Source organism: Salvelinus namaycush, chromosome 3 (assembly GCF_016432855.1).
Source record: "Salvelinus namaycush isolate Seneca chromosome 3, SaNama_1.0, whole genome shotgun sequence".
In the NCBI taxonomy this organism is placed as follows: domain Eukaryota; kingdom Metazoa; phylum Chordata; class Actinopteri; order Salmoniformes; family Salmonidae; genus Salvelinus; species Salvelinus namaycush.
In genome coordinates, this window is record NC_052309.1 from 7,254,971 (window position 1) to 7,269,166 (window position 14,196).

At 43.1% G+C, this 14,196-nt stretch overlaps 1 protein-coding gene across 3 annotated transcripts in view; it reads right to left on the minus strand.

The window, feature by feature from the left end:
- LOC120044888 (E3 ubiquitin-protein ligase UHRF2-like) overlaps positions 1–14,196 on the minus strand; it is a 48,808-nt gene that overhangs the window by 17,248 nt on the left and 17,364 nt on the right. For all 3 annotated transcript variants that reach the window (XM_038989610.1, XM_038989609.1, XM_038989608.1), the window contains exon 3: positions 570–910. In XM_038989610.1, the coding sequence (XP_038845538.1) occupies positions 570–910 (341 nt within the window). The remainder of the gene's footprint in view (positions 1–569; positions 911–14,196) is intronic.

Below are 14,196 nucleotides of genomic sequence, written 5' to 3' on the forward strand. Positions count from 1 at the left end.
GCTGAAGACAAATTGTTTTTATTCCTTTTTCTAATGGATCTCTGAGACAGGAAATGAGTTCCTGTTGCACAGCGATTTCCATTTGACTGACTCACCAAGGCTATCGGGGAAATAGTATTCTCTTCTATTAGTGCCTGAGCTTTTGTTTCCTGGGTTAAAGGTCAAATGAGAGGGTGGGGCTATTGTAAATCAACTCCAATGGTGTAGCACTACATCAAGAAGTATCATGGTAGATATACGGGGATTTATATGGCATGTAATCTCTCCTCCTCCGTATCTAATGGTGCAGCACTACATACTGTAAGTGCATATCGTGTATAGCCGTTTTTATGGCTTAGATCATTCATTTATTCATTCATTCATATATAGCATGCAATCTCACCAACTCCTGAACTCCCAAGCACCCCAGTCTACACAGTCCTTACTTACCTGGTAGGATCCATCACCACTCACAGTTGGTTAATCCCACCAAACTGAATTAAACTTTTCTAAAACCGTGAGCAAACAAAAAAGGAAAATATGAATCTGCGATAGCAAGCCTAGTAGGTCAGAAAGCACTGACAACTTACTCATCATATCTGATGTGGTACGTCACATCCTCCTTCTCTTTGTCTGTGGCAGTAGAGTCTGTTTGAGAGGTGGAGGGCCCAGCCCCTGGCCCAATACTGGCAGAGTTCAACACAGAACAATTATTCCCATTATTATTGTCTGAGGAGGAGAGGTGGCTTTGGCCTTGGCCCGGCTCTGTCTCAAGCTTGCCGTTAGTCCTTTTGCTAGGCCTGCCAACCTTCCCTGCTGTAGGAGCTTTACTGGTGCTGTTCTGTCCCTTTGGGCTGCGTGACACGTTGTCAATGCAGGCTTCAAACCAGGCACCGATGCTTATGTCCCTGCAGTCCACCAACTCGTTTATCTGAAAGGGGAAAAATAACAGAAAATTGAGCTTACCTTTCAACTATGAATAAAATGCACACGTACAATTAAAATTAATGGATGTGCAGAGTGCAGCTGGCTTTGAGTACTGATGAAAGCAATAACAGGTTTGTGGGTAAACAAAGCAAAAGACTCATGGGACATTTCAAGGATAGTGATGAAATGTTAAAAGGTCTTCTTATAAGTTCAAAGCCTTTTTACTTTTGTTGACATCATGAACAAACAAAGTGGCGGAAAAAAATCCTCAGTTACTTGGGCAATGGTTTTGATGAGAGAAAAAGTTAATGATTAGCGACAAAATGAGAGACACGCGGTCTCCAGTGTGTTAGCTAAACACCATTGACTATGCTATAAATGCACCGCCCTTGCCTCAGTATACAGGACGTGAGCAGCTCACATGCATAGCAGAGCTAGGAGACAGGGAGGGGCAAGGCCAACAACAGGTTGTCTGGGACCTCTGAGCATAGCAATGTTTACAATGTGTATCATGGCTACAGTGGATGGAGGTTCTCTGTCCCCCCTTTGCCTCTCAACAAACACTCACTGAAGAACTCACGGATGAAGATTCCAGAACTGATGAACATTCCAGAACAGTGACATCATCCTGAGCGGCTAACTCTATTAGCTAACAATGTTACGCATCATAGCACAAACCGAGGACGCATCAAGAGACCATCAATCCAGATCTCAGCCTTGTACAGATGCAGAATATAAATGACCAGACATCGTTGTAAAGTCCTTGAATTAAAGAGCCGAGTTAGGGTTAGGCTGGGAGGGACAGTGGGGTTTTTGGGGGCCAAGTCCATTTCAATTCAGGCAGTAAATCAAATTCCTGAATTTAAATGGAATCGACTCAAACTCTAGACTCCAAAACCCACCAGCCTGTTTATAAAGGACAAAGCTTGTACCTTTCCATATGAATTCACATCTACATGAGAATCAGACAGAGCCTTCAGTCAGGCTGCTGTTTTCATGTGGTCCTGTCATCAGCTCCAGGAGAGACGGATAGTGAAAGCAGACATGTTCATCTCTACAGGCCAATGGGGTCTGCTAATTGACAGGGACATCCTCTGGGCCACACGCCAATTTTTTATTATATTTATTTAACTAGGCAAGTCAGTTAAGAACAAATTCTTACTTACAATGACGGCCTACCAAAACGCAAAAGGCCTCTTGCAGGGGGCTGGGATTAAAAATAAAAATATAGGAAAACACACATCACTACAAGGGAGACACCACAACACTACAAGAGACCTTACTTACTGGGTTTGAGTACATTTAAATCTTAACCTACAAATCTCACCAAAAACAGTAGCACATCAATAATACCGGTACCCTGAACCTGCAACAATTGATCATGAACAAACTAATACAAATGTTAGCTTTCAGAGGAACTTGAAATCACTACTACTGTACTCCGTCTCAGTATCAAAGCAGTATCAAAGTTAAGCAGATTTTTGGTGTTTTCTGTTCACATTAAGTTTACATAGAACTACTACTTCCTGTTCACACTACGTACATACAATACATATACTACTTCCTGTTCATTATGTGTGGGTGTGCTTACCTCGTCAGTTTTATGAGTAAACCTGTTTGCTGGTCAGTCATCTCCTTAGTTATCTCCATCATTAGTCATAATATAATAAAATATGCCATTTATCAGACAGTGAGTCAGAATGCACAATGGTACATTTGAGTGTTTAAGTAATCCTGTTAGTACACTACAATGCCAAAAGTTTGTGGACACCCTTTCAATTTAGTCGATTTGGCTATTTCAGCCACACCCGTTGCTGACAGGTGTATAAAATCAAGCACACTGCCATGCAATCTCCATAGACAAACATTGGCAACAGAATGGCCTTACTGAAGAGCTCAGTGGCTTTCAAAGTGGCACTGTCATAGGATGTCACCTTTCCAACAAGTCAGTTTCAGCAAATTTCTGCCCTGCTAGAGCTGCCCCGGTCAACTGTAAGTGCTGTTATTGTGAAGTGGAAACATCTAGGAGCAACAACGGCTCAGCCGCGAAATGGTGGGCCACACAAGTTCACAGAACGGGACCGCCGAGTGGTGAAGCTCATGGCACGTACAAATTGTCTGTCCTCGGTTGCAACACTCACTACCGAGTTCCAAACTGACTCTGGAATCAACGTCAGCACAATGACTGTTAGCCGGGAGCTTCATGAAATTGGATTCCATGGCCGTGCAGAGTGGTGTAAAGCTCGCCGCCATTGGACTCTGGAACAGTGGAAATGCGTTCTCGGGAGGGATGAATCATGCTTCACCATTTGGCAGTCCGACGGACTAATCTGGGTTTTGGCGGATGCCAGGAGAACGCTACCTGCTCGAATGCATAGTGTCAACTGTAAAGTTTGGTGGCGGAGGAATAATGGTCTGGAGCTGTTTTTCAGGGGGAGCGTATCTAGTTCCAGTGAATGGAAATCGTAACACTACAGCATACAATGACATCTAAGTCTAGGTCCAAAAGGCTCCTTATCAGCCTCTATATCCAAGCCATAAGACTGCTGAACAATTAATCAAATGGCCACCCAGACTATTTGCATTGACACCACCCCCACCCTTTGTTTTTACACTGCTGCTACTCCCTGTTTATTAGATATGCAGTCACTTTACACCTACCTACCTACCTCTTATTTTTGGTTTGTTGAGATCGGTGTGGAAGAACGTGACTGGCCTGCACAGAGCCCTGACCTCAACCCCATCGAACACCTTTGGGTTGAATTGGAACGACGACTGTGAGCCAGGCCCTAACTGCCCAACATCAGTGCCAGACCTCACTAATACTCTTGTGGCTGAATGGAAGCAAGTCCCCGCAGCAATGTTCCAACATCTAGTGGAAAGCCTTCCCAGAAGAGTGGAGGCTGTTATAGAAACAAAAAGGGGGGACCAACTCCATATTAATGCCCATGATTTTGGAATGAGATGTTCGACGAGCAGGTGTCCAAATACTTTTGGAACTGAAAACACAGCTGCAGTCATCTCCTTGATGGCGCTATAAGCATTGAGCCAAGAGACTGTCCTGTCCATGTTCCAGCACATATCTTTTACAGCCGCTGTGGTTCGCCAGCAGCAGGCCCTCTCTCAGGGCTGGGCTCTGGGTATAGTGTGTCTCTTAGCTTGGGTCTGCATGGCATCTTTAGGCCCACGCTCCCCTGCAGCTTGGCTTTGGTGTTAACTGTGAACAGGACATGTCTATCAAAACCTAGCAGCTCTACCATTTACTGTAAGTGAGTATGAATAATACAAATACCAAGAGAAATTTCTAGCACCATATTACCATGGTAATATGGTTCCTAGAATCTGATATCTGATTCTAGGCCTAGGGGGAGATTAAATCTGTAGAGCAACATACCATGAGGTAAAAGACGAGGTACAGTCCCATCCAGACATCCCTCAACAGGGAGACTTGAGTACAGGGCCAGTATTCAAAATGCTTATCAGAACAGTAGTGCCGATGTATGACGCCCCCCACCCAACGTCCATATAAAATCCTGTTCATTATGATCTAAAAGGCTACACTGATCCTATAGCATAACTCCTACTCTGAGACGCTTTGTGAATAAGGACCCAGAACAATATATCAACCTCCCCTGGCTGTGACCCCATTCTCCAAGGGTGACTCGAGGAGAGTTGGGATATGCAAAAAAACAAAAACATTTCCAATTCACACATGTGAAATAGGACAGATATAAGCACCCACACCACCCACGCCACACACGTCAGTCAGCCTGACAGACCCCTGACTGGCACCCAGACCACTGGACCTGCTACAGTAGCTCAACACTCCTGAGCCCTGAGTGTCTGGGTCGGCCGGTCACTATGGAGATGGAGCTCAGAACGCTGAGGGAGTTGAGACAAGGCTGCCAATTCAAACTACCACAGGCACGTGGGCCAAAACCACAGCAATGCAAAGGGGAAAAGGTGGCGAAATGAGGCCGCATGACCTGCTGCTGGTGTACAAGTGCCATCAAGGAAATGAATGACAAAACATATTTCAGTATCTCCTAAATTGTGAATGCTCTCTCTCTCTAACCAGTTGAGCTATAGTAGAGTTGTGAATGCTCTCTCTCTCTATAACCAGCTGAGTTATAATAGAGTTGTGAATGCTCTCTCTCTCTATAACCAGCTGAGCTATAGTAGAGTTGTGAATGCTCTCTCTCTCTATAACCAGCTGAGCTATAGTAGAGTTGTGAATACTATAACTCAGCTGGTTAGAGAGAGAGCAGAGTTGTGAATGCTCTCTCTCTCTCTAACCAGCTGAGCTATAGTAGAGTTGTGAATGCTCTCTCTCTCTAACCAGCTGAGTTATAGCAGAGTTGTGAATGCTCTTTCTCTAACCAGCTGAGTTATAGTAGAGTTGTGAATGCTCTCTCTCTAACCAGCTGAGCTATAGTAAAGTTGTGAATGCTCTCTCTCTAACCAGCTGAGTTATAGCAGAGTTGTGAATGCTCTCTCTCTAACCAGCTGAGTTATAGTAGAGTTGTGAATGCTCTCTCTCTCTAACCAGCTGAGTTATAGTAGAGTTGTGAATGCTCTCTCTTTAACCAGCTGAGTTATAGTAGAGTTGTGAATGGTCTCTAACCAGCTGAGTTATAGTAGAGTTGTGAATGCTCTCTCTCTCTAACCAGCTGAGCTATAGTAGAGCTGTGAATGCTCTCTCTCTCTAACCAGCTGAGTTATAGTAGAGTTGTGAATGCTCTCTCTAACCATCTGAGTTATAGTAGAGTTGTGAATGCTCTCTCTCTAACCAGCTGAGCTATAGTAGAGCTGTGAATGCTCTCTCTCTCTAACCAGCTGAGTTATAGTAGAGTTGTGAATGCTCTCTCTAACCAGCTGAGTTATAGTAGAATGGTGAATGCTCTCTCTCTAACCAGCTGAGCTATAGTAGAGTTGTAAATGCTCTCTCTCTAACCAGCTGAGCTATAGTAGAGTTGTGAATGCTCTCTCTCTAACCAGCTGAGCTATAGTAGAGTTCTGAATGCTCTCTAACCAGCTGAGTTATAGTAGAGTTGTGAATGCTCTCTCTCTCTCTAACCAGCTGAGCTATAGTAGAGTTGTGAATGCTCTCTCTCTCTAACCAGCTGAGCTATAGTAGAGTTGTGAATGCTCTCTCTCTCTAACCAGCTGAGCTATAGTAGAGTTGTGAATGCTCTCTCTCTCTAACCAGCTGAGCTATAGTAGAGTTGTGAATGCTCTCTCTAACCAGCTGAGCTATAGTAGAGTTCTGAATGCTCTCTAACCAGCTGAGTTATAGTAGAGTTGTGAATGCTCTCTCTCTCTAACCAGCTGAGCTATAGTAGAGTTGTGAATGCTCTCTCTCTAACCAGCTGAGTTATAGTAGAGTTGTGAATGCTCTCTCTCTCTCTAACCAGCTGAGCTATAGTAGAGTTGTGAATGCTCTCTCTCTAACCAGCTGAGCTATAGTAGAGTTGTGAATGCTCTCTCTAACCAGCTGAGTTATAGTAGAGTTGTGAATGCTCTCTCTCTAACCAGCTGAGTTATAGTAGAGTTGTGAATACTATAGCTCAGCTGGTTAGAGAGAGAGAGCAGAGTTGTGAATGCTCTCTCTCTAACCAGCTGAGTTATAGTAGAGTTGTGAATGCTCTCTCTCTAACCAGCTGAGCTATAGTAGAGTTGTGAATGCTCTCTCTCTCTAACCAGCTGAGCTATAGTAGAGTTGTGAATGATCTCTCTCTAACCAGCTGAGTTATAGTAGAGTTGTGAATGCTCTCTCTCTAACCAGCTGAGCTATAGTAGAGTTGTGAATGCTCTCTCTCTCTAACCAGCTGAGTTATAGTAGAGTTGTGAATGCTCTCTCTCTCTAACCAGCTGAGTTATAGTAGAGTTGTGAATGATCTCTCTCTCTAACCAGCTGAGTTATAGTAGAGTTGTGAATGCTCTCTCTCTCTAACCAGCTGAGTTATAGTAGAGTTGTGAATGATCTCTCTCTCTAACCAGCTGAGTTATAGTAGAGTTGTGAATGATCTCTCTCTCTAACCAGCTGAGTTATAGTAGAGTTGTGAATGATCTCTCTCTCTAACCAGCTGAGTTATAGTAGAGTTGTGAATGCTCTCTCTCTCTAACCAGCTGAGTTATAGTAGAGTTGTGAATGATCTCTCTCTCTAACCAGCTGAGTTATAGTAGAGTTGTGAATGCTCTCTCTCTCTAACCAGCTGAGTTATAGTAGAGTTGTGAATGCTCTCTCTCTCTAACCAGCTGAGCTATAGTAGAGTTGTGAATGCTCTCTCTCTCTAACCAGCTGAGTTATAGTAGAGTTGTGAATGCTCTCTCTCTCTAACCAGCTGAGTTATAGTAGAGTTGTGAATGCTCTCTCTCTCTAACCAGCTGAGCTATAGTAGAGTTAAGAATGATCTCTCTCTCTAACCAGCTGAGTTATAGTAGAGTTGTGAATGATCTCTCTCTCTAACCAGCTGAGCTATAGTAGAGTTGTGAATGCTCTCTCTCTCTAACCAGCTGAGTTATAGTAGAGTTGTGAATGCTCTCTCTCTCTAACCAGCTGAGCTATAGTAGAGTTGTGAATGCTCTCTCTCTCTAACCAGCTGAGTTATAGTAGAGTTAAGAATGATCTCTCTCTCTAACCAGCTGAGTTATAGTAGAGTTGTGAATGCTCTCTCTCTCTAACCAGCTGAGCTATAGTAGAGTTGTGAATGCTCTCTCTCTCTAACCAGCTGAGCTATAGTAGAGTTGTGAATGCTCTCTCTCTAACCAGCTGAGTTATAGTAGAGTTGTGAATGCTCTCTCTCTAACCAGCTGAGCTATAGTAGAGTTGTGAATGCTCTCTCTCTAACCAGCTGAGTTATAGTAGAGTTGTGAATGATCTCTCTCTCTAACCAGCTGAGTTATAGTAGAGTTGTGAATGATCTCTCTCTCTAACCAGCTGAGTTATAGTAGAGTTGTGAATGATCTCTCTCTCTAACCAGCTGAGTTATAGTAGAGTTGTGAATGCTCTCTCTCTCTAACCAGCTGAGTTATAGTAGAGTTGTGAATGCTCTCTCTCTCTAACCAGCTGAGTTATAGTAGAGTTGTGAATGCTCTCTCTCTCTAACCAGCTGAGTTATAGTAGAGTTGTGAATGCTCTCTCTCTCTAACCAGCTGAGCTATAGTAGAGTTGTGAATGCTCTCTCTCTCTAACCAGCTGAGTTATAGTAGAGTTGTGAATGCTCTCTCTCTCTAACCAGCTGAGTTATAGTAGAGTTGTGAATGCTCTCTCTCTCTAACCAGCTGAGCTATAGTAGAGTTAAGAATGATCTCTCTCTCTAACCAGCTGAGTTATAGTAGAGTTGTGAATGATCTCTCTCTCTAACCAGCTGAGCTATAGTAGAGTTGTGAATGCTCTCTCTCTCTAACCAGCTGAGTTATAGTAGAGTTGTGAATGCTCTCTCTCTCTAACCAGCTGAGCTATAGTAGAGTTGTGAATGCTCTCTCTCTCTAACCAGCTGAGTTATAGTAGAGTTAAGAATGATCTCTCTCTCTAACCAGCTGAGTTATAGTAGAGTTGTGAATGCTCTCTCTCTCTAACCAGCTGAGCTATAGTAGAGTTGTGAATGCTCTCTCTCTCTAACCAGCTGAGCTATAGTAGAGTTGTGAATGCTCTCTCTCTAACCAGCTGAGTTATAGTAGAGTTGTGAATGCTCTCTCTCTAACCAGCTGAGCTATAGTAGAGTTGTGAATGCTCTCTCTCTAACCAGCTGAGCTATAGTAGAGTTGTGAATGCTCTCTCTCTCTAACCAGCTGAGCTATAGTAGAGTTGTGAATGCTCTCTCTCTAACCAGCTGAGTTATAGTAGAGTTGTGAATGCTCTCTCTCTAACCAGCTGAGCTATAGTAGAGTTGTGAATGCTCTCTCTCTAACCAGCTGAGCTATAGTAGAGTTGTGAATGCTCTCTCTCTCTAACCAGCTGAGTTATAGTAGAGTTGTGAATGCTCTCTCTAACCAGCTGAGTTATAGTAGAGTTGTGAATGCTCTCTCTTTAACCAGCTGAGTTATAGTAGAGTTGTGAATGCTCTCTCTCTAACCAGCTGAGTTATAGTAGAGTTGTAAATGCTCTCTCTTTAACCAGCTGAGTTATAGTAGAGTTGTGAATGCTCTCTCTCTAACCAGCTGAGTTATAGTAGAGTTGTAAATGCTCTCTCTCTCTAACCAGCTGAGTTATAGTAGAGTTGTAAATGCTCTCTCTCTCTAACCAGCTGAGTTATAGTAGAGTTGTGAATGCTCTCTCTCTAACCAGCTGAGTTATAGTAGAGTTGTGAATGCTCTCTCTCTAACCAGCTGAGTTATAGTAGAGTTGTGAATGCTCTCTCTCTAACCAGCTGAGTTATAGTAGAGTTGTGAATGCTCTCTCTCTAACCAGCTGAGTTATAGTAGAGTTGTGAATGCTCTCTCTCTAACCAGCTGAGTTATAGTAGAGTTGTGAATGATCTCTCTCTAACCAGCTGAGTTATAGTAGAGTTGTGAATGCTCTCTCTCTAACCAGCTGAGTTATAGTAGAGTTGTGAATGCTCTCTCTCTAACCAGCTGAGTTATAGTAGAGTTGTGAATGCTCTCTCTCTAACCAGCTGAGTTATAGTAGAGTTGTGAATGCTCTCTAACCAGCTGAGTTATAGTAGAGTTGTGAATGCTCTCTCTCTCTCTAACCAGCTGAGCTATAGTAGAGCTGTGAATGCTCTCTCTAACCAGCTGAGTTATAGTAGAGTTGTGAATGCTCTCTCTAACCATCTGAGTTATAGTAGAGTTGTGAATGCTCTCTCTCTAACCAGCTGAGCTATAGTAGAGCTGTGAATGCTCTCTCTCTCTAACCAGCTGAGTTATAGTAGAGTTGTGAATGCTCTCTCTAACCAGCTGAGTTATAGTAGAATGGTGAATGCTCTCTCTCTAACCAGCTGAGCTATAGTAGAGTTGTAAATGCTCTCTCTCTAACCAGCTGAGCTATAGTAGAGTTGTGAATGCTCTCTCTCTAACCAGCTGAGCTATAGTAGAGTTCTGAATGCTCTCTAACCAGCTGAGTTATAGTAGAGTTGTGAATGCTCTCTCTCTCTCTAACCAGCTGAGCTATAGTAGAGTTGTGAATGCTCTCTCTCTCTAACCAGCTGAGCTATAGTAGAGTTGTGAATGCTCTCTCTCTCTAACCAGCTGAGCTATAGTAGAGTTGTGAATGCTCTCTCTCTCTAACCAGCTGAGCTATAGTAGAGTTGTGAATGCTCTCTCTAACCAGCTGAGCTATAGTAGAGTTCTGAATGCTCTCTAACCAGCTGAGTTATAGTAGAGTTGTGAATGCTCTCTCTCTCTAACCAGCTGAGCTATAGTAGAGTTGTGAATGCTCTCTCTCTAACCAGCTGAGTTATAGTAGAGTTGTGAATGCTCTCTCTCTCTCTAACCAGCTGAGCTATAGTAGAGTTGTGAATGCTCTCTCTCTAACCAGCTGAGCTATAGTAGAGTTGTGAATGCTCTCTCTAACCAGCTGAGTTATAGTAGAGTTGTGAATGCTCTCTCTCTAACCAGCTGAGTTATAGTAGAGTTGTGAATACTATAGCTCAGCTGGTTAGAGAGAGAGAGCAGAGTTGTGAATGCTCTCTCTCTAACCAGCTGAGTTATAGTAGAGTTGTGAATGCTCTCTCTCTAACCAGCTGAGCTATAGTAGAGTTGTGAATGCTCTCTCTCTCTAACCAGCTGAGCTATAGTAGAGTTGTGAATGATCTCTCTCTAACCAGCTGAGTTATAGTAGAGTTGTGAATGCTCTCTCTCTAACCAGCTGAGCTATAGTAGAGTTCTGAATGCTCTCTCTCTCTAACCAGCTGAGTTATAGTAGAGTTGTGAATGCTCTCTCTCTCTCTCTAACCAGCTGAGTTATAGTAGAGTTAAGAATGATCTCTCTCTCTAACCAGCTGAGCTATAGTAGAGTTGTGAATGCTCTCTCTCTAACCAGCTGAGTTATAGTAGAGTTGTGAATGCTCTCTCTCTAACCAGCTGAGCTATAGTAGAGTTGTGAATGCTCTCTCTCTCTAACCAGCTGAGCTATAGTAGAGTTGTGAATGCTCTCTCTCTAACCAGCTGAGCTATAGTAGAGTTGTGAATGCTCTCTCTCTAACCAGCTGAGCTATAGTAGAGTTGTGAATGCTCTCTCTCTAACCAGCTGAGTTATAGTAGAGTTGTGAATGCTCTCTCTCTAACCAGCTGAGTTATAGTAGAGTTGTGAATGCTCTCTCTTTAACCAGCTGAGTTATAGTAGAGTTGTGAATGCTCTCTCTCTAACCAGCTGAGTTATAGTAGAGTTGTAAATGCTCTCTCTTTAACCAGCTGAGTTATAGTAGAGTTGTGAATGCTCTCTCTCTAACCAGCTGAGTTATAGTAGAGTTGTAAATGCTCTCTCTCTCTAACCAGCTGAGTTATAGTAGAGTTGTAAATGCTCTCTCTCTCTAACCAGCTGAGTTATAGTAGAGTTGTGAATGCTCTCTCTAACCAGCTGAGTTATAGTAGAGTTGTGAATGCTCTCTCTCTAACCAGCTGAGTTATAGTAGAGTTGTGAATGCTCTCTCTCTAACCAGCTGAGTTATAGTAGAGTTGTGAATGCTCTCTCTCTAACCAGCTGAGTTATAGTAGAGTTGTGAATGCTCTCTCTCTAACCAGCTGAGTTATAGTAGAGTTGTGAATGCTCTCTCTCTAACCAGCTGAGTTATAGTAGAGTTGTGAATGCTCTCTAACCAGCTGAGTTATAGTAGAGTTGTGAATGCTCTCTCTCTCTAACCAGCTGAGCTATAGTAGAGCTGTGAATGCTCTCTCTAACCAGCTGAGTTATAGTAGAGTTGTGAATGCTCTCTCTAACCATCTGAGTTATAGTAGAGTTGTGAATGCTCTCTCTCTAACCAGCTGAGCTATAGTAGAGCTGTGAATGCTCTCTCTCTCTAACCAGCTGAGTTATAGTAGAGTTGTGAATGCTCTCTCTAACCAGCTGAGTTATAGTAGAATGGTGAATGCTCTCTCTCTAACCAGCTGAGCTATAGTAGAGTTGTAAATGCTCTCTCTCTAACCAGCTGAGTTAGTAGAGTTGTGAATGCTCTCTCTCTCTAACCAGCTGAGTTATAGTAGAGTTGTGAATGCTCTCTCTCTAACCATCTGAGTTATAGTAGAGCTGTGAATGCTCTCTCTCTCTAACCAGCTGAGTTATAGTAGAGTTGTGAATGCTCTCTCTCTAACCAGCTGAGTTATAGTAGAGTTGTGAATGCTCTCTCTCTAACCAGCTGAGTTATAGTAGAGTTGTGAATGCTCTCTAACCAGCTGAGTTATAGTAGAGTTGTGAATGCTCTCTCTCTCTAACCAGCTGAGCTATAGTAGAGCTGTGAATGCTCTCTCTAACCAGCTGAGTTATAGTAGAGTTGTGAATGCTCTCTCTAACCATCTGAGTTATAGTAGAGTTGTGAATGCTCTCTCTAACCAGCTGAGTTATAGTAGAATGGTGAATGCTCTCTCTCTAACGAGCTGAGCTATAGTAGAGTTGTAAATGCTCTCTCTAACCAGCTGAGTTAGTAGAGTTGTGAATGCTCTCTCTCTAACCAGCTGAGTTATAGTAGAGTTGTGAATGCTCTCGCTCTCTAACCAGCTGAGCTATAGTAGAGTTGTGAATGCTCTCTCTCTCTAACCAGCTGAGCTATAGTAGAGTTGTGAATGCTCTCTCTAACCAGCTGAGCTATAGTAGAGTTGTGAATGCTCTCTCTCTAACCAGCTGAGCTATAGTAGAGTTGTGAATGCTCTCTCCCTCTCTAACCAGCTGAGTTATAGTAGAGTTGTGAATGCTCTCTCTCTAACCAGCTGAGTTATAGTAGAGTTGTGAATACTATAGCTCAGCTGGTTAGAGAGAGAGAGCAGAGTTGTGAATGCTCTCTAACCAGCTGAGTTATAGTAGAGTTGTGAATGCTCTCTCTCTAACCAGCTGAGCTATAGTAGAGTTGTGAATGCTCTCTCTCTCTAACCAGCTGAGCTATAGTAGAGTTGTGAATGCTCTCTCTCTCTAACCAGCTGAGTTATAGTAGAGTTGTGAATGCTCTCTCTCTCTAACCAGCTGAGTTATAGTAGAGTTGTGAATGCTCTCTCTCTAACCAGCTGAGCTATAGTAGAGTTGTGAATGCTCTCTCTCTAACCAGCTGAGCTATAGTAGAGTTGTGAATGCTCTCTCTGACCAGCTGAGCTATAGTAGAGTTCTGAATGATCTCTAACCAGCTGAGTTATAGTAGAGTTGTGAATGCTCTCTCTCTCTATAACCAGCTGAGTTATAGTAGAGTTGTGAATGCTCTTTCTCTCTAACCAGCTGAGCTATAGTAGAGTTGTGAATGCTCTCTCTAACCAGCTGAGTTATAGTAGAGTTGTGAATGCTCTCTCTCTCTAACCAGCTGAGCTATAGTAGAGTTGTGAATGCTCTCTCTAACCAGCTGAGCTATAGTAGAGTTGTGAATGCTCTCTCTCTAACCAGCTGAGTTATAGTAGAGTTGTGAATGCTCTCTCTCTCTCTAACCAGCTGAGCTATAGTAGAGTTGTGAATGCTCTCTCTAACCAGCTGAGCTATAGTAGAGTTGTGAATGCTCTCTCTCTCTAACCAGCTGAGCTATAGTAGAGTTGTGAATGCTCTCTCTCTAACCAGCTGAGTTATAGTAGAGTTGTGAATGCTCTCTCTCTAACCAGCTGAGTTATAGTAGAGTTGTGAATGCTCTCTCTCTCTAACCAGCTGAGTTATAGTAGAGTTGTGAATGCTCTCTCTCTCTAACCAGCTGAGCTATAGTAGAGTTGTGAATGCTCTCTCTCTAACCAGCTGAGCTATAGTAGAGTTGTGAATGCTCTCTCTCTAACCAGCTGAGTTATAGTAGAGTTGTGAATGCTCTCTCTCTCTAACCAGCTGAGTTATAGTAGAGTTGTGAATGCTCTCTCTCTCTAACCAGCTGAGTTATAGTAGAGTTGTGAATGCTCTCTCTCTCTAACCAGCTGAGCTATAGCAGAGTTGTGAATGCTCTCTCTCTAACCAGCTGAGCTATAGTAGAGTTGTGAATGCTCTCTCTCTAACCAGCTGAGCTATAGTAGAGTTGTGAATGCTCTCTCTCTAACCAGCTGAGCTATAGCAGAGTTGTGAATGCTCTCTCTCTAACCAGCTGAGCTATAGTAGAGTTGTGAATGCTCTCTCTCTCTCTAACCAGCTGAGTTATAGTAGAGTTGTGAATGCTCTCTCTCTCTAACCAGCTGAGCTAT